Consider the following 27,421-nt stretch of genomic DNA (forward strand, 5'->3'; position numbering starts at 1 on the left):
GTGTGTGCAGGGGGCAAAAATCATAAGTGTCTGACGCTTCATGTATCACTGTGTAATTCTGGCTGCTCTTCCTGTTGAGAAATAATTTTCATATCCTGATGTGATTTTGATTCCTTCCTTTTTCAGGGTCCAGCAAGTAGGCAATGAAGCCTATGTTTTAGGACTCTCCTCCTTCTACATACCTTCAATAGCAGCTGCGTGTGTTTGTTTCTTAGAACTGCTTGGCCTCGACAGCCTAAAGCTCAGAGTTGATATGAAAGTGGCCAATATAATTTTGAGCTACAAGTGTAGAAATGAAGATGCTCAGTACAGCTGTGTCAGAGAGTCTCTAGGTACAGCATCTTTTCTATCTGGGGTTTGTTTTGTTCAGGGGACAAGGGATGAATAGGTCTGAGGCACTGGATTATGAGTGGTTGGGGGAGAAACAGTTACCTTCCTGTCTCATTCTTTTACGGCAGAATGTTTGCACTTTATCTCACTTTTTTGGGCCTTTTAATTAGGTTCTGAAATGGCCCAAGGCCACACTCTTCAAACAGAAATTCCCAGCGCCTGACCCTTTCTCTTCACCATATTTTATTGTTTATATTTCTTACAGCTGAAAAACTATCTAAACTGGCTATGGGTGAAAAGGCAACCATAGAAGAATTGCTTATTCTTTTAGAAGAAGGTATATGGAGCAGCATTCAGCAGCAGGAAATAAATAGGTTTGTTGAATTGCAACCTCAGTCTTTTTTCCAGCAAGCTTTAATCTTCCAAGCTGTGTTTGCCTAGTCTTTCTTCTAACGCCTCACATATTTTTATCAATCCTTTCAAGTCTTCTTACTCAGCCAGCGTATAGCAGATACTTGGTAAATGGACAAGGATTTTAATTTCTTCTTGCCATTAGTAAAAGGAGGGTGAAGATAATTATTCACTCTTTAGAGATAGAGTTTCCAAGAGATGGAAAAGTGCTCTGTCTCCTCCACTGTCCTGCTGGTCAGAGGAATCTCCTAAGTGTCACATATTGAAATCATTTAAGAAGATGTGGGATGGATCTCACAAAATTTGACTCTAAGTGATGTCCTTAATTTTTTCTTCCTAATGTATGTCAGTTGATAATGAAAGTTGAGGTGACCATCTATCCACAAAAACCCCTCTACATACACATTTATGCCATCTTTCCTCTGTGCTACGCCACCTGGGGTAACCCTGGGGTGACCCCAGACTGTGGGAAGGCACACTGTTCTCCTATACCTGCTGTCAATGGCTCTGTTTTCAGCAGTTTCCTGCTGCCAGTAGGAACAGGTACTCCCTGTCTACAGCCATACTACCCTGAACGCGCCTGATCTAGGAACAGGTACTCCCCACTTAGGAAGCCCATGCACTTGTCTGGACTCTGATACTGTAAATCATGCAAAAACAGTTAAGCACTCAGGAAGTGTCTTGACTGACTGTTTATGCAGTTCTCCTTAAGATGGTATATAGCTACTATATCTACTGATAGATACTTGGCTGATAAAAGAAATGAATTCTGCTAGTATACTAAGAAAGCTTTGTGTTATGGGTACAGGAGTCCTCTTTTTTCCCACCACTGTTTTCCAGAACAGCCTACTAAACATTGATATTTGTTGAAAGGCTTTTTAGAACATATGCTGTGGTTAAATTTATTTAATATTTACTAATTTTCCAGTTTAAAATTAAATTAAGCTATATCTTAACAAGTTTGTTTTTTCCTCTACTGCCCAATTACAGGATATCTAGTGAATCTAGCAGCCAGTGGGCATTAGCGATACAGTTCTGCAGGATCCACAATGTGAAACTGAGCACGTCTTATCTCAGAGAATGTGCCAAAGCAAATGATTGGTTACAGTTCATTATTCACAGTCAACTCCATAACTATCCCCCAGAGGAGGTAAGCCACCATTTGTTCCCAACTATTCAAGAAGAGGAAATTAGAAGACTTCTGGGAAGAAAAGTAGTGTTTTTTCTGTTGTGTATACCTAGGCTTTTGTTTTATATGATGCTACTATTTTTACTAAGATTTCAGTGGATTGGCTTCAGTTAAAGGACTAATCATTAGGGGTGCCTGGGTGGCTCAGTCAGTTAAGTGTTCAACTTCGGCTCAGGTTGTGATCTCACGGTTCGTGGGTTCGAGCCCCGCGTCGGGCTCTGTGAGGACAGCTCAGACCTTAGAGCTTGCTTTGGATTCTGTGTCTTTCTCTCTGCAGCCTCACCCCCTCATGCTCTATCTCAAAAATAAATAAACATTAAAAATTTTTTTTAAAAAAAAGGACTAATCATTAGTATTAAAGAGCTGAAGGAAGAGGTTTTTGTGACTCCAGATTGAATATGGAAATTCACTCCAAAGCAATAAATTACTTTGTAAATTTCCATGGTCACTTCCCCTGCACGCAGTTCAGGGTGAGAAAGAACAATTTGCCTCTGCTTTTCTCTAACATTTTTCAGCTCCAGGTGAAATTGACAGTTGTCTTTTTTAATCGTCTGTTTTCTAGGTGAAATCTCTTCTTCAATATTTCAGTCCTGTCCTTGAAGACCACTTAAGATTGGCTTTTGAGAACTTGCCCTTAGTGTCCAACTCCAGGATGGACAGTGATCAAGTCTGCAACAGGTCCCCCCAGGAATTCCAGGGAAACAAAGAAGAGATGACTGATCTCTTTGAAGTTCTGCTCCAGTGCTCGGAGGAGCCAAACTCCGGGTCCTGGCTCCTAGCTGAAGCGGTGAAACAACAGGCCCCTATCCTTAGTGTCTTGGCCTCATGTCTCCAGGTGAGGATAATGAAAAACCTAAATTAAGGACCCAGAGAGCAAGAGAACAGTGGAGAGGGACTGGGAAGGCTGATAATCAGAGAGGAAGTGGGGTGATGATGTGAGGCTCCAGCCTGTGTTTTCAAGGCCACTGTCACTTTTGTGCTTTTCCAGCTTAGGCTCCAGGCCATCTAATAGTACACTTTCTTGTACATTGATACTCAGTAACTCAGGTGATCAGAGCCTTGCTTCCTGGCTGGCAAAGAGAAGGGACCCTGCCTCTTGAGCAAAGAAGTGGGATGCTGTAGCCAGCCCCTTGATCAGCCTTTCTGTGGAAGGCTGTCTTGTTTTCTTATACTTTGTATTTCCACAACTTCCATGTATACCTGCTCAGTCTCTTGGTCCTTTGACATGTTACACTCTGCAGAATAGTTTATGATAATCCCTTGTTGTTTATTAGTGTTTATTTCATGTTTGAAGGCTTTTCAAGCTATTTTAACCAATTTATTGTTGGTGAGGTGACTTGTTCTAAACAGGACATATCCATCCATGGTTGTAGCATTGCTGGCAATTCCCAACTCCCTCTGTCAGGTAATCCAGACACAATTGTTATTTTATTTTGAAAAGTTTTTATCCAATGGCAGGGTGCCAGTACTATTCCTTGTCTCTGTGTTTGGATCATCACATCTGTGGAGGAGAGTGTTGCAGCCGAAGCAACAGGACACATTCAGGGCTCAGTGGAGGGCCACATGTGGGAGCTTCAAGACCTCTCAGTCATCTGGAAAACATTGTTAACAAGGCGGAAGAGCAAAACTCTCATCAGAGGTTTCCACCTTTTCTTGAAGGTAGTGATAGTCACTTCATTTCTTTCCTGAGTTTAAAAAGGTTACTTCAGAATTTTCCCATTGGATTTTTCAATTGTTGTAACCCTGGGTTTTTTGGAGTTTTTTAGCCAACAACAAATAATGATAATAGAACTACCATTTATTTAGCAAAGAGCTTTAAATTTATTATTCTAGCCAGTTCTCAAAATAATCCAATACAAAGACAGTATTATATGAAGATGTTATGAAATGGTATTATCCTCATTTTATACAGTAACAAGCTTGGGCTTGTAGAACTTAAGTATCTTTCCCCAGGGCCTCAAAGTATTTTAGTAGTATATTTATAGTTCAGATCTATACTTTCTCATTCCAAAACGCCTGTCTTCTGACTGAAAAGCTTTCACCAAAGTGATAGAAATGCCCCAGACAGCTGTAGGTTGGCAGCTCTGTGGAGCCCATTTTCCAGGAGTGTATGTAGAGGTGTCCTAGCGCCATCTAGTGGAACATCTCCAGCTCGTGTGCAGTGGACCAAGTATACATACAATAGACAGAAAATGGACTGTTGAGTAGGTGTACCTGGCCTGAATATCTTTTTTCTAAAAGATAAAAGGAATATAAATTTAATCTTTATTTTTAACATATATGGCTTAATTCTACGATGAAACTGTTACTATTAGTACTTATGTTTTTACTTTAACCTCTTATATTGATTGGCATTGTTCATTGAGAAAATAGTATTGATTGAATTCACGATTTTGTAATTTCATTCAAACTCTTTCTTAAAGGATTCCCCACTACTGTTGATGATGGAGATGTATGAACTATGTATGTTCTTTAAGAATTATAAGGAAGCTGAAGTTAAACTTCTGGAGTTCGAAAAAAGCTTTGAGACTGTAAGTTGGAATCATACTGCTCTTTGTGGCTGATCTGAAATTGGGTAGCGTGGCCCATCATCTGTTAGTAGTCAGGATATGATAGGCGAATGGCTGCTATGTGTCATAATTCATACCAACTCATTTGTACTGTTCCAGAGGTGGGGGGTGGGGGTAGGACAGGAGTCACAGCGGCCTTGCTTACAGCACCTCAGTTGCCAGGCATGACAGAGAGGTTTCATCTAATGTGTTAATTCTAATCAGGGTCCCGAGCTGCAGCCAAGCTCAGTGGGAAAGGGATTAACAGGATCTGCTATGGATGCTTGAGAGGAGTATGGTGGTGTGTGAGCCACACTTTGCCACTCTAACAGAACCGCCAACAGCACTGAGCGTGAAGGGTGCGTAATACTGCTGTATTTGCTGTGGCAGAAAATAATGGCCTTTTCCATCCAGAGCCCTCGTAGTCCCTGTCCAAATGATGCTGAGCCTTGTGGTCCATTTCAGGATTCACCGTTTCAGTACTTGTTTCAGGCCTGTTTATCATGTGGAGCTAATTAACCCTATGGAAGAAAGAGGAAGTCATAAGGAAGGAGAAGAGATGTGCCTTAGTCCTCCATGGGGTTTTAGCACTTTTGCTTTCTCTAACCCCAAAAGAACTCGATGATAAATGACACAAAACTATATACTGATTCTATCCAACAAATATATCACAGTGGAACCAGTATAGGCTTTTGCTGTAAATCAATAACTGTAATGAAGATTTAAAAGTTAAATTATTTGAAAATATTGAATAAATTATTGAAATATGCCTGAGGTTACAAAATCACAGCAAATAGGAACATTAATGTCCTCAAGTCTAGCACTTTTCCATGGCTGGGGCTCTGCTAGATACCTTTTCTTTTCTTTTCTTTTCTTTTCTTTTCTTTTCCTTTCTTTCTTTCTTTCTTTCTTGCTTTCTTTCTTTTCTTTTCTTTTTGACATTATTTTTTTTTTTTTAACGTTTATTTATTTTTGAGACAGAGGACATTATTTTTTATTTTAGCAAAATACACATACCACTTACGATTTTAACCATTGAGTATATAGTTAGTGGTATTAAATACATTCCCATTATTGCACGACCATCACCACCATCCATCCTCATCACACTTTTCATGTTGTGAAACTGAAACTCTGTACTCAGTAAACAATAACTCCCCATTCTCCTTTATCCCCAGCCTCTGGCAACCATGATTCTACGTTTTGTATTTATGATTTGATTACTTTAAGTACCTCATGTAAGTTGAATCATACAGTATTTGTCCTTTTGTGACAGGTTTATTTCACTTAGCATGACATTCTCAGGGTTCATCCATGTTGTACCATATTGCAGAATTTCCTTCCTTTTAAATGCAATAAAATTCCATTGTGTTTTATATGCCACATTTTGCTTCTCTGTTCATCTACCCATGAATATTTGGGTGGCTTCTATGTTTTCACTATGCTGCTATGAGCATGGTATACAAATAGCTCTTGGAGACCCTGCTTTCAATTCTTTGAGGAATCCTCCCAGAAGTGGAATTGCCAGACAATATGGTAACTCTGTTTTTAATATTTTGAGGAATTGTCATACTGCTTTCCATAGCAGCTGCATTATTTTACATCGCTGCAACAATGCACAAGGGTTCCAATTTCTCCACATCCTTCCTCTTCAACACTTGTTAGCTGTTTTTTGTTCTTTTTTGTTTTTAAGTAAGCTCTGTGCCCAGTGTGGAGACCCCAAGATCAAGAGCTGCATGCTGTACCAACTGAGCCAGCCAGCCTCCCCATTGTTTTCTGGTTTTTCTTTTTTTTTTTTTTTTTTTTTTTTAATTTTTTTAACGTTTATTTTTGAAAGAGAGAGAGACACAGAATCTGGAGCCACGTGCCCGAGATTACTGTTTTTTCTGATAGTAGTCTTCCTAATGGGTGTGAGGTGGTATCTCATTGTAGTTTTTTTTGCATTTCCCTAATGATTAATGATGTTGAGCATCTTCTCATGCTTACTGGCTGTATATCATCTTTGGAAATATGTCTATTTAAGCCTTTGGCCCATTTTTGAATTGGGTTATTTTTGTTGTTGAGTTTTAGGAATCCTGTATATAATTGAGATATTAATCCCATATCAGACATATGATTTGCAAATATTTTCTCCCATTCTCTGGGTTGCCTTTTTACTGTCGATAGTGTCTTTCCTTAAGTTTTCACGAAGTTCAATTTGCCCAGTTTTTCCCTTGTTACTTGTGCCTTTAGTGTCCTAGCCAAGAAATTATTGCCAGATCTAGAGTTGTGAAACTTTTGTCCTATATTTTCTTCTAAGAGTTTTTATTGTGTTTAGGTCTCATATTTAGGTGCTTGGCCCATTTTGAGTTAATTCTTGTATAAGGATCCAACTTCGTTCTTTGCATGTGGATATTCAGTTTTCCCAGCACCATTTGTTGAAAATACTGTCCTTTCCTCATTGAATGGCTTGGCACCCTTGTCAAAAATCATTAGACCATATATGTGAGGGTGTATTTCTGGGCCTTCTGTTCTATCCTATTGGTCTTTATGTCTGTCTCTATGCCAGTAGCATACTGTTTTGATTATTATAGCTTTGTAGTAAGTTTTGAAATCAGGGAGAATGAGGTCTCCAGTTTTGTTCTTTTTCAAGATTATTTTGGCTATTGAGGGTCTCTTAAAATTCCATATGATTTTAGGATGGTTTTTCTATTTCTGTCAAAATGCATCATTGGGATTTTAATAGGGATTGCACTGAATCCAAAGATCACTTTGGAGAGTATAGATGTTTTAACAATATTAAGGCTTCCAACCCATGAGCATGGCATGTGTTTCCATTTATTTATGTCTTTAATTTCAGCAGTGTTTTGTAGTTTTCATTGTACAAGGCTTTTACCTCATTGGTTAAGTTAATTCCTAAGTAACTTATCCTTTTTGATGCTTTCGGAAATGGAGTTGTTTCTGTAATTTCCTTTCCGGGTTGTTTGTTGTTTGTGTATAGAAATCCAACTGATTTTGGGGTGTTGACTTTTTATCCTGCTACTTTGCTGAATTCACTTATTCCAAGTTGTGTGAGTGTGTGTGTGTGTGTGTGTGTGTGATTGTTAGGGTTTTCTTACATGTAAGATCATACTTTCTGAAAAGATCATTTTATTTTCTTCTTTTCCAATTTGGTGCATTTTTTTCCCTTGCCTAAAGGTTCTGGCTAGAACCTTCAGTCAGTGCTGGGTGGAATAGAAGTGATGAAAGCAGACATCCTTGCCTTGTTTCTGATCTTAGAAGAATGGTTTCAGTCTTCCACCTTTGAGTAAAATGTTCACTGGGTTTGTCACATGTGGCTTTTATTATGTGGGATAGTTTCTTCCTATCCCCAGTTGTTTATTTTTTTAACCTTGAAATAGTGTTGAATTTTGCCAAATACTTTTTTTTACATCAATAGTAAAATGGTCGTGTGGGTTTTTTTTTCCTATCTTCTGTTGATACGATGTATACATTGATTAGTTTTTTGTATGTTGAACCATCCTTGCATCCCAGGAATAAATCCTGTTTGGTAATGGTGAATAATCCTTTTAATATGCTGCTGAATTCAGTTTGCCAGTATTTTTTTAAATGTTTTTTAATATTTATTTTTGAGAGAGATAGAGACAGAGCACAAGTCAGGAGAGGGACAGAGAGAGGGAGATACAGAATTCGAAGCAGGCTCCAGGCTTCGCACTGTCAGCACAGAGCCCGATGTGGGGCTCAAACTCACAAGCTGTGAGATCATGGCCTGAGTGAAAGTCGGACACCTAACCGACAGAGCCATCCAGGCGCCCCTGAGTTTGCCAGTATTTTTTTGAGGATTTTTTTTTTACATCAGTGTTTGTAAGGGATGTGGTCTATAATTTTCTTGTAGTGTCTTCATCTGTCTTTAGTATTAAGATTATGCTGGTTTCATAAAATGAGTTGGGAAGTGTTCCTTCTACTTCAGTTTTTTAGAAAAGTTTGCAAAAGATTGGTAGTAGTTCTTCTCTAAATGTTTTTAGACCTCACCAGTGAAGCCATCGTGTCCAGGGCTTTTCTTTGTCCATAGTACTCTGTTATAATCCTTTTTTTTTTTTTTTTTAAGTTTATTTATTTTGAGGGTGCTGGTTGGCCCAGTCATTAAGCATCTGACTTCAGCTCAGGTCATGATCTCACAGTTGGTGAGTTTGAGTCCCACATTGGGAGAGCGTGAGCCCTGCTTTGGGTGAGCTCGAGCCCCACTCGAGAAATAAATAATCCTTTTTATCTGTAGAATGACCCCACGTTCATTTCTGATTTTAGTAATTTGAGACCTCTATCTATAAAAAATGTTTAATTTCAATAATAAAACCACAATTTTATTTTTTCAGTCTTCCTTTTGATAGTGACTTCTAACTTTATCCTATTGTGGTCAGAGAAGATACTTTGTATGATCTCTGCCTTTTGAAATCTCTTGAAACTTGTTGCTTAATGTATGGTCTGTCCTGCAAAGTACCTCATGTGCACTTGAGAAGAATATGTTTTCTATTGTTCTTAGGTAAAATGTTCTGCCCCTGTCTGTTAAATCTATTCAGTTTATTGTGTCAAGCCCTGTATTGTTTTTGTCTGATTATCCATTAGTGTGAGTGAGGTATTGCAGTCCCCAGCTATTATTATTTCTTGCTTCAATTCCATCAGCTTTTGCTTCATGTATTTTGGAAATCCATAATTAGGTATGTAAATGTTTATAATTGTTACATTTTCTTGCTGTATTAAACCTTTTATGAGTATCTACTCTCCTTCTCTGTAAACTTTTTGATTAAAAGTTTGATATTAGTATAGCCACCTCCACCACTCTTTTTTGGTGACTATTTGCATGGAATACCTTCTTCCATCCTTCCGCTTTCAACCTGTTTATGTCTTTGGATCTCAAGTGAGTCTCTTGTAGACAGCACATAGTTGGATCATGTGTTTTTGTCTATTCTGATCTCTGTCTTTTAATTGGAGAGCTTAATCCATTTATATTTGAAATAATTACTAACCAGGAAGAACTTACTTCTGCCATTGTGCTGTTGGTTTTCTTTATAATTTGTAGCTTTATCGTTTCTCATTTCCTTCATTACTGTTTTCTTTTGTGTTTAGTTGATTTTTGTAGTGAAATGTTTAAATTCCTCTCTGATTTCATTTTGTGCCTATCCTGTAGCTATTTTCTTTGTGGTTACAATGAGTTTATATCAGCTTAACTTCAGTAACAAAAAGTATTCCTGCAGCTCCAACCTCACCCCTTTTAGTTGTTCATGTCACCAAATTACGTCTTTATAGATTACATGCCCAAAGACATAAATAATTCCTTTAAGGGCATTTAGTCTCTTAAATTATGAAGAAAACAACAGTTGGAGTTACAAACCAAAGTTACAGCAATACCGGCTTTTATACTAATAATTGTTCTTTTCTTCTTTAAATGCATTAGTCTCTTATATCATATGGAAAGTAAAAACCCCTTGCTACAGTAATACAGGCTTGTATAATGGCCCATGTATTTATGTTTATTGAGTTCTTTATTTTTCCATATTACTTTGAGGTATCGTCTAGTGTCCTTTCACTTACCTTACAGGACTCCCCTGAGCACCACTTATAGGAACAGTCTGGTAGTCAAAGACTCCCTCAGCTTTTGTTTCCCTGGGAATGTCTTAATTTCCCCCTCACTTTTGAAGGATAGTTTTGCTGGATATATCAGCCATGGGGTGCCTGGGTTGCTCAGTCGGTTATGTCTGACTTTGGCTCAGGTCATGATCTCACAGGTCATGGGATCGAGCCCCACATTGGGCTCTGCACTGACAGTGTGGAGCCTGCTTGGGATTTTCTGTCCTCTTCTCTCTCTGCCCCTGTGTCATTCTCTTTTTCTCTCAAAATAAATAAAGGAATTTAATAAAACAATAAAACTAAAAAAAAAATTAGAAAAATTTAAAAAGGAACACCCATTTAAATGTGTGTGTGTGTGTGTGTGTGTGTGTGTGTGTGTGTGTGTGTGTGTGTATCTATGTATATCTCATCCCACTGTCTCTGGCCTCCACAGTTTCTGATAAGACCCTTGCAGATAATCTTCTTGAGGATCCCTTATATGTGACCAGTCCCTTCTCTCCTGTTACTTCCAAGATTCTTGTTGTTGTTGTTGTCGTTGTTGTTTGCCTTAAGAAAGTTCAATTATTATGTGTCTCATTATGGGTTTCTTTCAGTTCACCTTGCTTAGAGTTTGCTGAGCTTCTTGGATATTTATATTCATGTCTTTCCTCAAGTTTGGGAAGTTTTCACCCATTGTGTCTTCAAATATTCTCTCTACACCTTTCTGTCGTCTTCTAGGACTCACATGATGCTTACATTGGTCCACTTGATGATGTCCCATCAGTCTCTTAGGCTCTGTTTGGTTTTCTTCAATCTTCTTTCTCTTCCTCAAACTTGATAACTTCTATTGTCCTGCCTTTAAGATTGCTGATTCTTTCTTCTGTCTGCTCACATCTACCTTTGAATCCATGTAGTGAATTTGTTATTTTACTTGTCAGCTCCAGAATTTGTTTCCTTTTAGGTTTTCTCTTTCTTGGTATTTCCATTTTGTTCACACATCATTTTCTTGACTTTCTGCACATCTTCCTCAGTTAAAACAGTTGTTTTAATGGTGTATCTGCCGTTAGGTCTATTTTAGGGACTGGTTATGTCAAAATTTTTTTCTTTTGGGGCCCTACTTTCCTGCTTATGTGTATGCCCTGTGATTCTCTGTATGAACTCTGGACATTTGAATCTAATGTTGTGGTAACCCTAGAAGTCAGATTCTCCCCCTTCCCCAGGGTTTGTTATTTTTTGTTATTGTTTTATTATTTTGGGTTTTGGGTGGCCAGAAGTCATTTCTGTGCCAAGGATCAGCACGAAGTGTAAATCTAAGTAAGGTCTTCTTGGGTCTTTTCTAGCCTTTCCCTGCACATACACAGTAATTTTCTAATTTTCCTCATATATGCAGTTGTTTTTAAATGTCTCAGTCTTTATGTCTGGCTCCCAAAAGGGAAAAAAGCAAAAAATGAAGGGAGTGGGGAGGAAAAGGGTGCTAGCCCTTTAAATCTCCTGGAAGTCAGGGGAGGAGTTCGGTGGAGCTTGCAACAGTGGGTGAGGTGAAACAACAATGACTGCCCACTTCTTTGTCTACACCTCTGTGGCTGGAAGCAGCAACTGGGGATCAGAGCACCAATTTCTGATATTTGGAGGACAGGGTCCTTTTTGCCCCCACAACTCCTGCAAGCTGTGTGCAAGCTGCTCTAGGAACATGTGCATACACAACTGCCTCCCCTGTGGCTAGGGGTGAGGAGTGGGTTGCAGCTACTGTGGTAAGGACTGAAATTGATCAAAATTGTCAGCAATTTACCTGCCATTAGGCCTTCCTCTGGAACTCACAAGCCTTCAACACACTGCAGAGTTCCAAAATGATTGTATTGAACTGATTTGCCAGTGCAGTTCTTGTCTAGGTGAAGAGAGAGATGCTGGTGCTTTCTGCTCCTTCCCTCCACACCACCTTTTCAAAAGGAATTTTTTTTTTTTTTAATTTATTTTTGGGACAGAGAGAGACAGAGCATGAACGGGGGAGGGGCAGAGAGAGAGGGAGACACAGAATCTGAAGCAGGCTCCAGGCTCTGAGCTGTCAGCACAGAGCCTGACGCGGGGCTCGAACTCACGGACCGCGAGATCGTGACCTGGCTGAAGTCGGACACTTAACCAACTGCGCCACCCAGGCGCCCCAAGGAATTTATTTTTTAGAGCAGTTTTAGTTCATCATAAAATTGAGAGGAAGTTTCAGAGATTTTCCATATACCCTCTGCCCCCACACCTGTATAGACTCTCCCCGTTACCAACATCACAACACCAGCATGGTCCATTTGTTACCAAGGATGAACCTATACTGACACATCATAACACCCCAAAGCCATTGTTTACCTTGGGGTTTACTCTTAGTGTTATACATTCTTCAGGTATACATTTGGAGATATGCATAATGACATATATGTGTTACAGTATCCTACATAGAAGTCTCATTGCCCTAAAAAATCTTCTCTACCTATTCATTCCTCCCCACTCCCAACCCCAGGCACCCACTGATCTTTCTACTATCTTCATAGTTTTGCCTTTTTCAAAATGTGGTATAATTGGAATTGTATAGAATGTAGGCTTTTAGGATTGGCTTCTTTCATTTAGTAATATGCACTTAAGTTTCTGTCATGTCTTTTCATGGCTTAATAGCTCATTTTTTTTTAGTGCTGAATATTACCTTGTCTGGATATACCACAGTCTATTTATTCATTCACCTACTAAAGGACATCTTGATTGCTTCCAAGTTTTAGCCATTATGAATAGAGGTGCTCTAAACAAAATTTTCAACTCCTTTGGGTAAATACCAAGGAGCATAATTGCTCGATCAAATGGTAAGCGTGTGTTTTGTTTTGTAAGAAACCATCAAACTTTCTTCCGAAGTGGCTGTATCGTTTGCATTCCCACTAGCAATGTATGATGGTTCTTGTGGGTCCACATCCTTGCCAGCCTTTGGTGTTGTCAGTGTTCCAGATTCTGGCCGTTCTAATGGGTATGTTGTGATATGTCACTATTTTAATTTGCATTTCCCTGATATATGATGCAGAACATCTTTTCCTATGTTTATTTGCCATTTATATATCTTCTTTGGTGAGGTATCTGTTAAGGTCTTCAGCCTTTTTTTTTTTTTTTTTTTTTTTAAGTAAACTCTATGTCCAACATTGGGGCTCAACTCACAATCCCAAGATCAAGAGTTGCATGCATGGGGCACCTAGGTGTCTCAGTCAGTTAAGCGTCCAACTTTGGCTCAGGTCATGATGACGGTTGATGTTTTGAAGCCCTGCATCAGGCTGTCTGCTCACAGCTCAGAGCCTGGAACCTGCTTCAGATTCTGTGCCTCCCTCTCTCTCTCTGCCCCTCCCCTGCTGTGCACTCTCTCTCTTTCTCTCTCAAAAGTAAGTAAATAAACATTTAAAAAAAAAGTTGCATGCTCTACCTACTGATCCATCCAAGTGCCCCCAGCCTATTTTTTTAATGGCATTGTTTTTTTATTGTTTGTTTTTAAGAGTTCTTTGTGTATTTGGATAACATCCCATTATCAGATTTGTCTTTTGCAAATTCTTGCAGTCTGTGGCTAGTCTTCTAATGCTCTTGACATTGTGTTTTGTAGAGCAGAAGTTTTTAATTTTAATGAAGTCAATCTGGGTAATTATGTTTTTATAGATTATCATCCAAGGTCATCTAAGTTTTCTCTTGTATAATCTTTTAGGAGTTATATAGTTTTTCATTCTATATTTAGGTCCTCCCAGGTAGTTCTTATTCTTGTTTGACTGCCCCTGCTCCAGTTTGCTGTGGAGGGGCAGCGCACCTGTTCCATCCTTGCCTCAGCCCTTTACTTTCATGTATCTTTTCTTCTGACCAGTTCCATCACCTGCCTGCTATAGACTCTCTTGTAACAGCAGCAGGAGTAGGTAAACAAGTAAATAAAGACTAAGAACTAATTCTCTAATTCAAACTAATGTAGCCTGGTACTTGGGATCATTCCTATTAATATTGCCAGCATTTGATTGTAATGACATAAGTCTAGGCTTCTTAATTGAGATCCTTTTCTAATGATAATATAAACTACATGCAAAGTGGTAGAACAAGTTGGGCAATGTTAAATCTTTCTAAGAGGTCTTGATATATGAATTTCAGATCTTCTGGACTCCAGGGCAGCCCTAGATCCCTCTCCAAAGCTGTTAGGTGAAACATGTCAGTTTAATTTCACAGCAACTCACAGCATTGTTAGTTTGGCTGTCACTGACTTGGGGATATTCGCCTCAGTTCACTCCATGGTTAGCGTTCAGTCTTTAGGTCTCTAGTCCATCTTTGACTTTGACACACACAGCTCTCTACAGCAGGGCATCTCACAAAGAGAGTATCTGCAAAGCTGCCAAGGAGGGCTTATTTTTGCACTCCTCTGAGGCATACTTCCATTTCCTGTCATGTGGAAAGGACCTGAATAAGTGTCCCCCTTTGTGACAGGAAATGACTTTTGGTGGTACCTTGGCTTTCTTAGACGTTCCCAAATTTGGGGGTTTTGATTTGCTGTGAAATCACCTTTCCTGACCCCCTTTTATTTTCATAGGTTGAAACAACAGCCACAAGGGTCCATGCTACCATCCCTGCTGCGTGGCTGAAGGAGCAGGTGTGTTTTCTTTTGAAGCTTATGCTGCAGCAGTGTGGGACCCAGTATGAACTGGGGAAGCTTTTACAGCTATTTGTTGGAATAGAACATCTCTTCTGTGATGGTAAGACACAGTCCTTAAACTAAAGTTGTTAGGAAATTAGCTTTCTTTTTTTTTTTTTTTTTTTTTTTTTTTTAGTTTATTTATTTTGAGAGAGAGAAAGAGCAAGCAGGGGAGGGGCAGAGAGTGCAAGAATTCCAAGCAGGCTCTGCACTGTCATCGTAGAGCCCCATGTGGGGCTTGGACGCACAAACCATGAGATTATGACAGGAGCCAAAACAGAGTCAGACACTTAACCGACTGAGCCACCCAGGCACCCCCAAATTAGCTTTCTTAATCTTGAAAATATTTTAGAAGGGCATTCAGGAAAATAAAATACATATAACATTACATTTATAGTCCATAATGAGGTATGAAGAAGAGGTTGCAGGAATCTTCAATCATGGTGAAAACATTCAAAACATAGCACAACAAGATATAACCTAAATAATACAGCTGTCTGCTCCTTCTGAGTCCTTGTCAGCTACGTTCCCCTTGGCTAGTCTGCACCCTGTCACTGTCATTCTTTTTTCTGACAAGTCACCTTAACATGTCATCATTGCTCAGGGTCACAAACTGTTTCAGGAATGTCTAACTCATTTTGAAGGTTTCAGACAAATTATGCTTATTTTTTGCAGACTCCTCCAGACATGGGCAGTCTCTAAGGTTGTTACGGATTGAAAGAAACCAGTTACTGCCTTACCCTCTTTTCTATTTGATAATTTCAAGTTTTTATACTAGATTCTGACATTTTCACTACTAGGGTTATTTTATCACATTTAAATTCATAGATATTCATCTGGAGAACTCACATCTGTACCAAACACTGACAGAATACTGGGCTCAATGCCTGGATTGTAGGCTGTCAGGGCTGACGACTGGAAATAAAGAGGGGTGTTTCCAAAATGCAGTGTATGTCACATGGGACTTGTCAATTACTTTGTATACCAAATAGATCCTTTTTACATATAGGTGTTTTTATTGGTCTGTAGTAATCTTAATTTTTTTCAGAAATGAATTTCCAGTTTTCTTGCCAGAATTACTGTATCCTTGAGAAATTATAAGGATTGTGTTGTTAACTATTATTATGCTTTGATTCATATAAACATTTTCTGTTTTTATAGAACATTTGTGCTCTGTGTGTAACATGTATGTGCTTAGAGAAAAGAAATTATGTTTTTTAAGTTTATTTTTGAGAGAAAGAATAAGTGTGGGAGGGGGAGGGGCAGAGAGAGAGAGAGTGGGGCAGGGGGAGAGAGAGAAAACCAAGCAGGCTCCTCACTGCCAGCTCAGAGCCCAACACGGGGCTCGAACTCATGAACTATGAGATTGTGACCTGAGCCAAAATCAAGAGTCAGATGCTTAACTGACTAAGCCACCCACGTGCCCCTAGAAATTGTTCCTATAAAAAACCTGTGTTTTATATGAAGAAAAGAAGCCCAGCATCTCCATACTGGTGGTTATTGTGCAAGGTGTCTCACTGTCCCCAGAACCACCTAAATCAGACCGCAGCCCAGCAGATGGCCCCTACAGAATATTTTTCATGCCCCTCTTTTATGGTAGGGCACACATCAGCTCTACACAGACTATGTGGGAATGGGAGCAGACCCAGCCACATAGGTCTGCTATGGGCAGAGAATTCCAAATGTCACTGAGGAAAAGGACTTCCTAGGGATATGAAGAAGAACTCAGCTGGGTCTCCCTGGGTTAAGCAGTTGTGCGAAGGAGAAAGTGATGCTCCATTCTGGATACGGTGTGCTGCATTAAGGGGCTTGGCTATTGGTCAGCTACAGTTTCAACTGTCCTGCCAGTTCTGTGTCTTAATCCACATGATGCCTGCACCGAATGAGCAAGTGAGCAATCATAAAAACAGATTTGTTCAAGGTAGGAGAAGAATCCAAAAGAGTTGGGATTAGCCTGAATGACTGGTCAGATCTTCCCAAGGTCGACTGAGTTGCTACTGCAGGCCACCAACTTCTGCCGTGTATATAAAGCCACATGTGTAGATGGAGTCCCTGCACGAATCTTTAGTGGTTCTTACGATGTAGGAGATGCCCTTATAGCTTCATTTGCTAGCAAACCAGAGAAGAAAAATAGGTTTGTGTTTTTCCTTTGATTACGTAATTGTGTTAAACATACATGCTTTCCCCCTGATATTTACTCTGGAAAGGCCATGGCAGCATTTTCCTGATTAAATGTATATATCCTTTTCTCTTTGGCACAGGTCCAGATGTGAAGAAGCTCTGTGTCCTTAGCAAAATTTTGAAGGATACATCCATAGCCATTAATCCTGTAGTTATTAGCAGCTACAGCCCTGAGAATTTTCAGCATGAATGCAGATCTATTTTGGAAAAACTGGAGACAGAGGGACAGTTTGCTTTGGCCAGGAGGGTAGCAGAATTAGCTGAGCTACCTGTGGACAACTTGGTTATTGAAGAGGTATCATTAGTCTCTTAAGTTACTTAAAATGTTAGCTTTTTAAACCAGCATTAAACAGAATCAAATGAGATAGATGATTTATAGAAGAGGGTTTTTTACTTTTGACACACACCTTACTTTCAGAAATGGATGAGCCTAGGATGCCCGTTAGCAAAGAGTGTGTGTTTTAAATTCAGGTCAGCTTATAGGATATGCTGCAACTGTTGTGCTTTGAATAGAATTAAATACAGGGTGGCTTCATCTTGAACCCCCCTTCAATTACGTAAATTGAGAATTGCTTTTCATACTTTAACTTTCCAGATAAAATATTCAGGATCATCTGTAGCCAAGTCTCATGTTCTCTGACTTGATTTGGTTTTGACAAGTATGGCATTCTTGGGAGCATTCGCATTCGTGACACTTTTATATCTAGGAAGGACTAAAAATTGCTTTGTTAAATTTCACAGATAACACAGGAAATGCAGACCTTAAAACACATTGACCAGTGGTCCCTGAAACAAGCAAGAATTGGCTTCTGGAAAAAATGTCACGAGAATTTTAAGAGAAATTCCATTTCAAGCAAAGCAGCTTCCTCCTTTTTCTCAGCCCAGGCCCCTGAGGCATGTGAGTGCCCAGCTGAGGGGGCACTGAGCAACATTGAGGAGGCCCATCTGCTGCTGACACTGGCTGCACACTGGCTTGCTCAGGAGGGCCTGGTGCCCGTGGACGAGCTGGAGGAGCTGGAGAAGCGGATCTGGCTCTGCCGCATCGCCCAGCACACCCTCAGGGAAAACCCAGAGGAAACAGAGCCCAGGTTTTCTCAACAGATCTCAACTAATGGGGAACTTTCCTTTGAAAGTGTAGCGAGTGAGTTTTCAATCTCCATGTTGGCCGCTCTGAACACATCAAAATACTTAGAACTTAATGGCCTTCCATCCAAAGAGACTTGTGATAACACACTGGGTCGGAAGGAGCAGGAATCGCTGAACTTCCTGATTGGGCGCCTATTGGACGTTGGCTGTGTGCATGAAGCAAGTAGAATATGTCGGTATTTTCATTTCTATAACCAAGATGTTGCCTTGGTGTTGCACTGCAGAGCACTGGCTTCAGGGGAAGCTAGTGTGGGTGACCTGCACCCAGAAGTCCATGCTGTCCTGCAAAGTGCTGAGCTGCCTGACGAGGAGGAACCTGGCATGCCACTCAGGAAAGCCCGGAGCAGTAAGTGAAAGAGATCAAACCTCCCTGAGTCCTGAATGGAGCTGTTGGCACTCTTTCCCAGAAAGAAAGGGTCCCTATTGGCATACTAGTTACATAAGTTCAGGGTAATCCATAAACTAGGTAATTAACTAGTCAATGAAATAGCAACACTTGTGTCTTTTAACTAGCTGTATATCAAAGTTAGAGGGAATCTATCTGACTTGTAGCTAGTCCATTGAAATTTTTCTGTACCAGTAATCATGTTTCTAATTATACATTGATAGTATATAGACATAGGCTGATTTTTGTGTTAATCTTGTATCCTGTGCCCTTGCTAAACTTGCTCATCTCAGTGGATTTCTTATAGATTCCTTGGAATTTTCTACAGACAATACTCTCTGTGAATAGAGACCGTTTTATTTCTTCCTCTCCAATCTGAATGACTATTATTTCTTTTTCTTGTTTTATTGCACTGGCTAGGACTTCCAGTATGATATTGGGGAAGAATGGTAAGAGTGGACATACTTACCTTGTTACTGATCTTAGGGAGAAAGCATTCAGTCTTTTTATTTTTAATTCAAATATAATTAATATACAGTGTTACATGGTTTCAGGTATATAATATGATTCAACGGTTCTATACGTTATTCAGTGCTCATCACAATAAATGTACTCTTAATTCTCTTCACCTATTTCACCCATCCCCCCTCCCCACCTCACCTATGGTAACTACCAGTTTGCTCTATAGTTTTTTTCTTTTTCTACTTTGTTTTTAAGTTTACTTATTTATTTGGAGAGAGACAGTGTAAGTTGGGGAGGGGCAGAGAGAGAGAAAGAGAGAATCTCAAATAAGCTCTGCACTGTCAGCACAGAACCCAATGTGGGGCTCAGACCCCCGAACTGTGAGATCATGACCTGAGCCGAAATCAAGACTCAGATGCTTAACTGACTGAACCACCCAGGCTCCCCTGTTCTCTATAGTTAAGAGTCTATTTTTTTTTGCCCCTTTTATTCTTTATTTGTTTCTTAAATTCCACGTGAGTAAAATTGTATTTCTTTCACTGACCTTACTTCACTTAGCATTATACCCTCTAGATCCATCCATATTGTTGCAAATGGCCAGATTGTGTTCTTCTTTTTTTTTTTTTTTTTAATGTTTATTCATTTTTGAGAGACAGAGAGAGACAGAGCATGAGCAGGGAAGGGGCAGAGAGAGAGGGAGATGCAGAATCTGAAGCAGGCTCCAGGCTCTGAGCTGTCAGCACAGAGCCCGAGGCGGGGCTCGAACTCACGAACTGTGAGATCATGACCTGAGTCGAAGTTGGGCACTCAACCGACTGAGCCACCCAGGCGCCCCGATTGTGTTCTTTTTTTATGGCTGAGTAATATTCCATTGTGTGTATATACCTCATCTTCTTTATCCATCCATCTATGAATGGACACTTGGCTTGGTTCTATATCTTGCTTATTATACATAATGCTTCTGTAAACATAGGGGTCGTATATCTTTTCAAATTAGTGTTTTTGTATTCTTTGGGTAAATACCCAATAGTGGAATACTAGATCATATGGTAGGTCTATTTTTAATTTTTTGAGGAACCTCCATACTGTCTTCCACAGTGGCTGCATCACCTTGCATTCCCAGCAGGATTGCACCAGGGTTCCTTTTCCTCACCAACACTTGCTATTTCTTATGTTTTTTATTTTAGCCATTCTGACAGGTGTAAAGTGATATCTCATTGTGGTTTTGATTTGAATTTCCCTGGTGATGAGGGGGATGTTGAGCATCTTTTCATGTGTCTGTTGGCCATCTGGATGTCTTTGGGAAAATGTCTATTCACGTCTTACATATTTTTAGTTGGATTATTTGTGTTTTTTGGTGTTGAGTTGTTTATATATTTTGGAGATTAACCCCCTAATGGGATATTTTATTCACAAATATCTTCTCCCATTCAATAGGCTTTTTTTTTGTTTTGTTGATGGTTTCTTTTGCTGTGTAAAAGCTTTTTATTTTGGTGTTAGTCTCAATAGTTTAATTTTGCTTTTTTTCCCTTGCCTGAGGAGACATATGTAGAAAGAGGTTTCTACAGCTGATGTCAGAGAGATTACTGCCTATGTTTTCTTCTAGGAATTTTATGGTTTCAGGTCTGACATTTAGGTCTTTAATCCATTTTGAATTTTTTGTGTGTGTATGCTTTCTCTCTCTCTCTCTCTCTCTCTCTCTCTCTCTTTATTTTTTTTTTTTATTTTTTTTATTTTTTTTTTTTTTAAATTTTTTTTTTCAACGTTTTTTATTTATTTTTGGGACAGAGAGAGACAGAGCATGAACGGGGGAGGGGCAGAGAGAGAGGGAGACACAGAATCGGAAACAGGCTCCAGGCTCCGAGCCATCAGCCCAGAGCCTGACGCGGGGCTCGAACTCACGGACCGTGAGATCGTGACCTGGCTGAAGTCGGACGCTTAACCGACTGCGCCACCCAGGCGCCCCTCTCTCTCTCTCTTTAAATGAGGTCAATATATGTGTACTGACAGGAAAAAATGTACAACAACGTAACTTTATTTTTGTAAAAAATAAATGGTGTGCATGTGCCCATGTACCTGTGCAAACCCACCCACAGAAAATAATGCATACCAAGCAAGTAAGAGACATTATTCTGGCAAATTTGGTGGGGGTGGTATTGAATGGATAAATGACTTTCACTTGTTACTTTATGCACTTCTCTACTGTGATTCATTACACTAAGCATGTAATACTTTTGCATTTAAGATACTACATATTAAAAATATGCCTTAAAAAGAAAAAAGTAAATAGCAACTCAGACCACGTTATCCCCTGCTTAAAACCCTTCCCTGGGGTTGTGGTTGTAGGTAAGGCAGAACGAGCTCGCTCTACCTGTTGAAATCAACGTAAAACCTGGCACACAGCAGGCAGCACTGAGTGACACAAATTATGATTCCCCCCCCCCCCCGCCCCCACCTCCCATCACCTCCAGCCTGAGTGTGATGCTGTCTGAAACCCAAAACTAAGCACTAAGCCTGACAGAGCACGTGTTCCAGGAGAAGCCCTGTAGAACGGGCTCAAGGAGCAGGAAAGGGAACTCCTAACACCCTTTCTCTCTAATCTCAGCTCCTAAGAAGCCCTTTGGCTGTGGTAGTAGAGGCTGGAGCCGCAGCTGGTAAGATCCAAAACTCAGAGAGGAACTTTATTTTTGAATTCGAGGTGTCCTGGTCTCAAGACGATGCAGTGAACCCCTGTTCTCTTTTGCATTATCCTGTCTGCTGGCCCAGGATGCAGGCACAGTCAGGGAAAGTGCAGGATAGAATGAGGCTGCTAAACTTCCAGCTGTTGGCCAGAAGGTTGAAAAGTGAAGCCTCAGGGAACCGGAAAATACTTGGGAGAGAGATTCAGGAAACCCGACAATAAAATTGTAAAGCCCAGGGCTCAATCCTGGGCTTTGCGTATATAGACCTGCTCCTAATCAGCATATCAAGACTCTGAGAACTGAATTAACAACTACACTACCCAGGCTGCAGACTGAGCATAGGATGTTACACACATGCAGGCTAGATCTGAATGGCACTGCAAAGGATTTGAAAACTCATATTAAAATCACAGCCACTGGGTGGCTCAGTCAGTTAAGCATCCGACTTTGGCTCAGGTCATGATCTTGCAGTTCTGAGGTCAAGCCCTGAATTGGGCTGTCTGCTGTCAGGGCAGAGCTTCCTTTGGATCTTCTGCCTCCCTCACTCTCTGCCCCTCCCCTGCTCACACTCTCACTCTCTCTCAAAAATAAATAAAAAACATGGGGTGCCTGGGTGGCTCAGTTGGTTAAGCATCCAACTTAGGCTCACGTCATGATCTCACGGTTCATGGGTTCAAGCCCTGCGTCGGCTCTGTGGTGACCGCTCGGAGCCTGAAGCCTGCTCCAGATTCTGTGTTTCCCTCTCTCTCTGCCCCTCCCCTGCTCACACTCTCTCTCTCTCAAAAAATAAACATTAAAAATAAATAAATAAACAACATTTTTAAAAAATGGTCCTTAAAAAAAAAAAAAAAGAACCGACACAGTCTACAGAACGTGGGTTGGATATCGTAGCGGAAACCTAACCAGGTCAACTGCCTGCTTAAAACAAAACCAACATTCTTCATAAGATTTAAACAAGAATCAGAGTCTCATACTATTCAAAATGTCCAGGATGCAACTTGAAATTACTTGAACATTTAGGTGTATGTGTTTCACCAAATGTAGGTAGTTTTCAGACCTTATGTTTTCAGATATTTTTTCAACACTGTCCTCATAGTCCTCTCCTTTTGGGACTCCAGTGATGCAAATCATAGAACTTTTGTTACTGTCTCACAAGTTCTTGTGACTTTATTCAGTTTTTTTTCATTTTTTTTTGTCTTTATTCAGATTGGATCATTTTTCTTTCCTTGTTTTCAGATTGGATCATTTCTGTCTGTCCATTTTCAATTTCACGGACTCTTTTCTCTGGCATTTGCATGCTGCTCTTGAGTTTATTTCTGTGCTTTTAAATTTTCAGTTATTTTTCACTTCCAGAATTTCTATTTTATCCTTTATACCTTGTTTCTTTGAGACTCTGTTTTTCTTTTTGTCTCAAGAACACTTATAATTGCTTGTTGGAACAATTTGTATGATAGCTACTTTGAAAGATAGTTTGTTCAATAAATGGTAATTCCAACATTTTGTCACTTTAGTACCGGGTGTATTTTTGTGTATTTAGAAAGCAGGGGAGGGGCAGAGAGAGAACCCAAGCAGGCTCTGAGCTGTCAGTGCAGAGCCTGTCACGGGGCCCGATCCCACAACTGCAAGATCATGACCTGAGCCAAAAATCAAGAGTTGGACACTTAACTGAGTGAGCCGCCCAGCACCTCTGGACCTCATTCTTTTTAATGGCTGCAGAGCATTCTATATGAATACACTAATTTTACTTAAGACTTTATTGTTTAATAGTACTGTATTTTTGTTTGTTTTAATTTTTTTTTAACGTTTATTTATTTTTGAGACAGAGACAAAGCATGAACGGGGGAGGGTCAGAGAGAGGGAGACACAGAATCTGAAACAGGCTCCAGGCTCTGAGCTGTCAGCACAGAGCCCGACACGGGGCTCGAACTCATGGACCGCGAGATCATGACCTGAGCCGAAGTCGGCTGCTCAACCGACTGAGCCACCCAGGCGCCCCAATAGTACTGTATTGATACATACTTAAATTCTTCAATTTTGTTTTTGCTGTTAGGAACACTGTGATCTAAATTCTCCCTTCTACTTTTTTTCCTAATAGAAACCCTTTCTCAATTCAAGACCACTTTCTTCTATTTTTGGCTGAGAGGTTGTTTTCATTTTTTTCTTTTTTAAGTCAGGAATGGATTTTAATTTTTATCATGCGCTTCAGGCCTCTATCCAGTTGACCCTTGGTTTTTCTCATTTCTGATTTGGAAAAATCCTTCAGGGTCCTTAGAAGATTGAGTTGGGGAGGGGGAGGCTGGCGGCAGGGGCTGGTGCCAGCCTCGTAGATGCAGGGTTGTGAAGACTGTACCTCAGGCAGTGACCAGGGAGATGTTTTAGAGACTCAGTCAGCTAGATCTGGTGACTTAGGTGGTACGAGAGGAAATTGGGAGGGTGTGTGGAGGAGGGTTCAGCAGACATCTTTGGTAATTATCTAGAGTGTTCATTGGGTGGCTTGGAGTCTTGTGTAGCCTCTGAGGCCTTTGAAGTCTCCTGGCCAGGATTTCCTGGAAGAAGGCAATGAAATAGTGGGGTGTGGGCCCAGTCACAAGTGGTCCCAGACCCAGGGGGAGTCATGGAGGTGTAACGGGAGGAAAGTGTGAGCAAACAGATTGTGCCATAGGGGGCTTGGGAGAGGCCTTTACTTGCCAGCTTAAAGCCCCCTCAAACCTGTATCTGCTTCCAGCTTCAAGTTTGGATAGTCAGTCACTTGTGATGCTGCCCCCCAGGGATGAAGTGGTGACTAATCTGGAAACTCTGACAAGCAAATGCCTCCATGGGAAGAACTACTGTCGGCAGGTCCTGTGTCTGTATGAACTTGCCAAGGTATGTGCCCAATGGTGGGGCCTCTGGGGCAGCTGAGGGAGGGAAGCAGGAAGATGGAGATAGATTTTGAACACTGCCAAGTTGGCCCTTCACGTGATAACCATGACATGAGGGCAGATGGCTCATCAGGATGTCGGCCCCTGTAAATCCATCCCTGGGAATACCGGGGACTCCAGGCCAAGTGCCAGGCCTTTTGAGTCCTGGCTGTGCCCCAGCCAACCAGAAGTGAGGGCAAGAAATTTCACTTTTCTGGGCTCCTGATTCTCCATCTATAAATGACTTAATCATGAAGGTCCCTTCTAGCCATAATATCTTAGTTAGCTTCAGGATTGTTTGGAGGTCTCCATATGCGGGAGAGCCTAAAATAAGTTATAAAATAAAATGGAATGTGATGACTGTAAAGACAGGAACCAGAGCAGCCAGAAATTGTTTGTGGCTTTGAGCTGATTGAGGGGAGAAAATAATAGACACTGAGAAGTGGAAGAACACGGGAGAAATAATGGCAGGCACTAAAGCCCTTTGGAAGGGCTTCTTTGGAGATTGAGGGTTTTGCTGCTGCTGTGGGAACAGCAGAGTTGAGGCTCTTGCCTTTTATTCAACTTTCTTACATTTCATAACATTTGAAAAGCTCAGTGTTCAACAAGAGGTGAGTCACCTGATGGTTTCTGAAGACAAGCCTTTCTTTCTCTTGCTTGGATTCAGCTCATTGGTGAAGAGAAAGAAAGGGCTAGAAAACAGTGCTTCCTTCTTCTAAGGTTTCTGCCCAGGGTGAGGGATCTTTAACCTCAGAAAAAATAGTGGAGTCTGTCCACATGGGATTTCAGAAAGGGATGCCTTTTGCTAGCTTTTTTCCTGGCTCCTAACAGTAGCTTTGACCAACTTTGCCTTCCTCTCAGGAGTTGGGCTGTTCCTACGCAGATGTGGCCGCTCAGGACGGTGAGGCCATGCTCAGGACGATCTTGGCCTCTCAGCGGCCCGACCGATGCAGGCAGGCCCAGGCTTTCATCAGCACCCAGGGCCTCGAGCCAGACACAGTGGCTGAACTTGTGGCCGAAGAGGTGACCCGGGAGCTGCTGACCCCATCGGAGGGAACAGGTGCTCCACCCTACATGCCTCCACGTCTTTCAGACCACATTCCCACGTTGCCAGCATAAGGAATCTGGATGTCATGTTCATGTGCATCGTGCATGCTGCCTCTGAGACTACCAGGCTGCACTTGTCAGAGGAGAGTACACTCTCCATTTATTTTGTTATTGTTGCTTTTTGTTTATTATTTTATGATTATACTTAGAGTAACTATGCCTTTCTTGGAGCTAACAAACTCCTGCTGACCTATAAGGTGACCACTAGGCCAACGTGTCTGAGCTCAGCGAAGCAGACAGCTGCACTGGGAGCTCCTTCCGCATTACTGGGCAGAGTGCCTGGCATGGGGTTCTTAGCTTTCTCTCAACTCTCAAGGCTAAAAGTAGCCCCTTTCTCACCGCCTTTTTATACAGGACTTAAGCAGATGTTCACCCCAGCAGAGGAAAGCCAGACGTTTCTTCAGCTGACCACTCTGTGTCAAGACTGCACGTTGGTAGGCATGAAGCTATTAGACAAGATTTCCTCCGTTCCCCATGGGGAGTTGTCTTGCAGTAAGTTGTTGGCCGTTTTCTTACATGTTTGGGCCCAAGCCGGTCTCCAAGAAGTCTCCCCAAGTTAGTCTTTCCAAAACAACTTGGATCCTTGTTCCCCCTCTGGATCCCTTCCCTTCCAGCATAGTTTATAAGTTCTTGGTGGAAAGCCATCAGTCATTGAAGAAAATTCAGAAAATAAATATGGGAATGCTGCCCAAAATGTAAAATTTACACAAGAAGGTAACCTTATAACATTTATATAACATTTACCTTACCTTATTCTCATGTTATCCCCTAAAATGGGGATATTACAGTCCCCATTTTAGAAGGTAACTGAAGCTGAGAGAAGTTGATTGATTTGTAACTGTTACGTGTCAGAAGCGTTACTTGAACCCAGTCCCTGTGACTTGAAAGCCTGCTCGCTTTCCACAATATCTAGTTTATTCTAGGCATTCGGGAGTATGTGTCCATCTGATCTTTCTCTATGGAAGTCTATAGGCATTTTTTCAAAAATGGCATTATCCTGTGTATACTGTTTATAATTACTTTATGGACATGCTGTCATTAACATCTTTCCATGACCATATTCTTCTATATCATTGTCACTGGTTACACAGTATTTCTCATGTAATGAAAACATTTTATACCTTACTTTGGGACCTTAAGATTGCTTCCAAATTTCTGTTTGCAACACCATGACAAGCATCCTTATAGGCACATTTATATGCACATTCATGATTATCTCCCTAAGATAAATTCCTGATTCAAAAGTATGCCTATTTTTAAAGCTTTATATGTCTGTTGCCACACTTTACTCCAAAGCTGGTGAGGTCAGGGATCTCAGAGTCTTCTCCAGACAGGCTGTCTATATAGGCCCCTCCACCCTGCTGCCAGGGTTCGCAATCCTTTCTTACCCTGACTGCCTCACCTATCCAGCCACGGAGCTGCTGATCCTGGCCCATCACTGCTTCACGCTGACATGCCACATGGAGGGCATCAGCCGAGTCCTGCAGGCTGCCCGGCTGCTTACAGACAAACACTTGGCCCCCAGTGAGGAGTATGGGCTGATGGTAAGTCACCCCTGAACCCCCACCCTCCATTCTGAGGCTACCTTTGAGAGAACAGATAGGCCGGGGACCAGTTCAGAGCTGACATGGTCTTAGTGCATTTGCTCCTCTGGATACCACTGACTACTTGGGAGCTGGCTGGGCAACTCAACCCTCTGCTCTAGGTTAGGATTGCTGTCAAAATCAGAGCAGAGACTGCCCCAAAGGAGCAGATATCAAGAGGGTCTGTGCCATGCTCCAGGGCTGTCCTACCCCCTTGCCAGGGCAGTTCATTTATC

At 41.0% G+C, this 27,421-nt stretch overlaps 1 protein-coding gene across 2 annotated transcripts in view; it reads left to right on the forward strand.

Annotated features, from left to right (window-relative positions):
* The window catches only part of SPG11 (SPG11 vesicle trafficking associated, spatacsin), an 86,903-nt gene that overhangs the window by 54,291 nt on the left and 5,191 nt on the right, over positions 1 to 27,421 (forward strand). For both annotated transcript variants that reach the window (XM_060618693.3, XM_060618694.3), the window contains 13 exons: positions 127 to 332; positions 596 to 704; positions 1,732 to 1,891; positions 2,493 to 2,765; positions 3,389 to 3,589; positions 4,354 to 4,461; positions 14,639 to 14,801; positions 17,002 to 17,216; positions 17,663 to 18,413; positions 24,321 to 24,460; positions 25,357 to 25,555; positions 25,957 to 26,094; positions 27,013 to 27,146. In XM_060618693.3, the coding sequence (XP_060474676.2) occupies positions 127 to 332; positions 596 to 704; positions 1,732 to 1,891; positions 2,493 to 2,765; positions 3,389 to 3,589; positions 4,354 to 4,461; positions 14,639 to 14,801; positions 17,002 to 17,216; positions 17,663 to 18,413; positions 24,321 to 24,460; positions 25,357 to 25,555; positions 25,957 to 26,094; positions 27,013 to 27,146 (2,797 nt within the window). The remainder of the gene's footprint in view (positions 1 to 126; positions 333 to 595; positions 705 to 1,731; positions 1,892 to 2,492; positions 2,766 to 3,388; positions 3,590 to 4,353; positions 4,462 to 14,638; positions 14,802 to 17,001; positions 17,217 to 17,662; positions 18,414 to 24,320; positions 24,461 to 25,356; positions 25,556 to 25,956; positions 26,095 to 27,012; positions 27,147 to 27,421) is intronic.

Source organism: Panthera onca, chromosome B3 (genome assembly GCF_046562875.1).
Source record: "Panthera onca isolate mPanOnc1 chromosome B3, mPanOnc1 haplotype 2, whole genome shotgun sequence".
In the NCBI taxonomy this organism is placed as follows: domain Eukaryota; kingdom Metazoa; phylum Chordata; class Mammalia; order Carnivora; family Felidae; genus Panthera; species Panthera onca.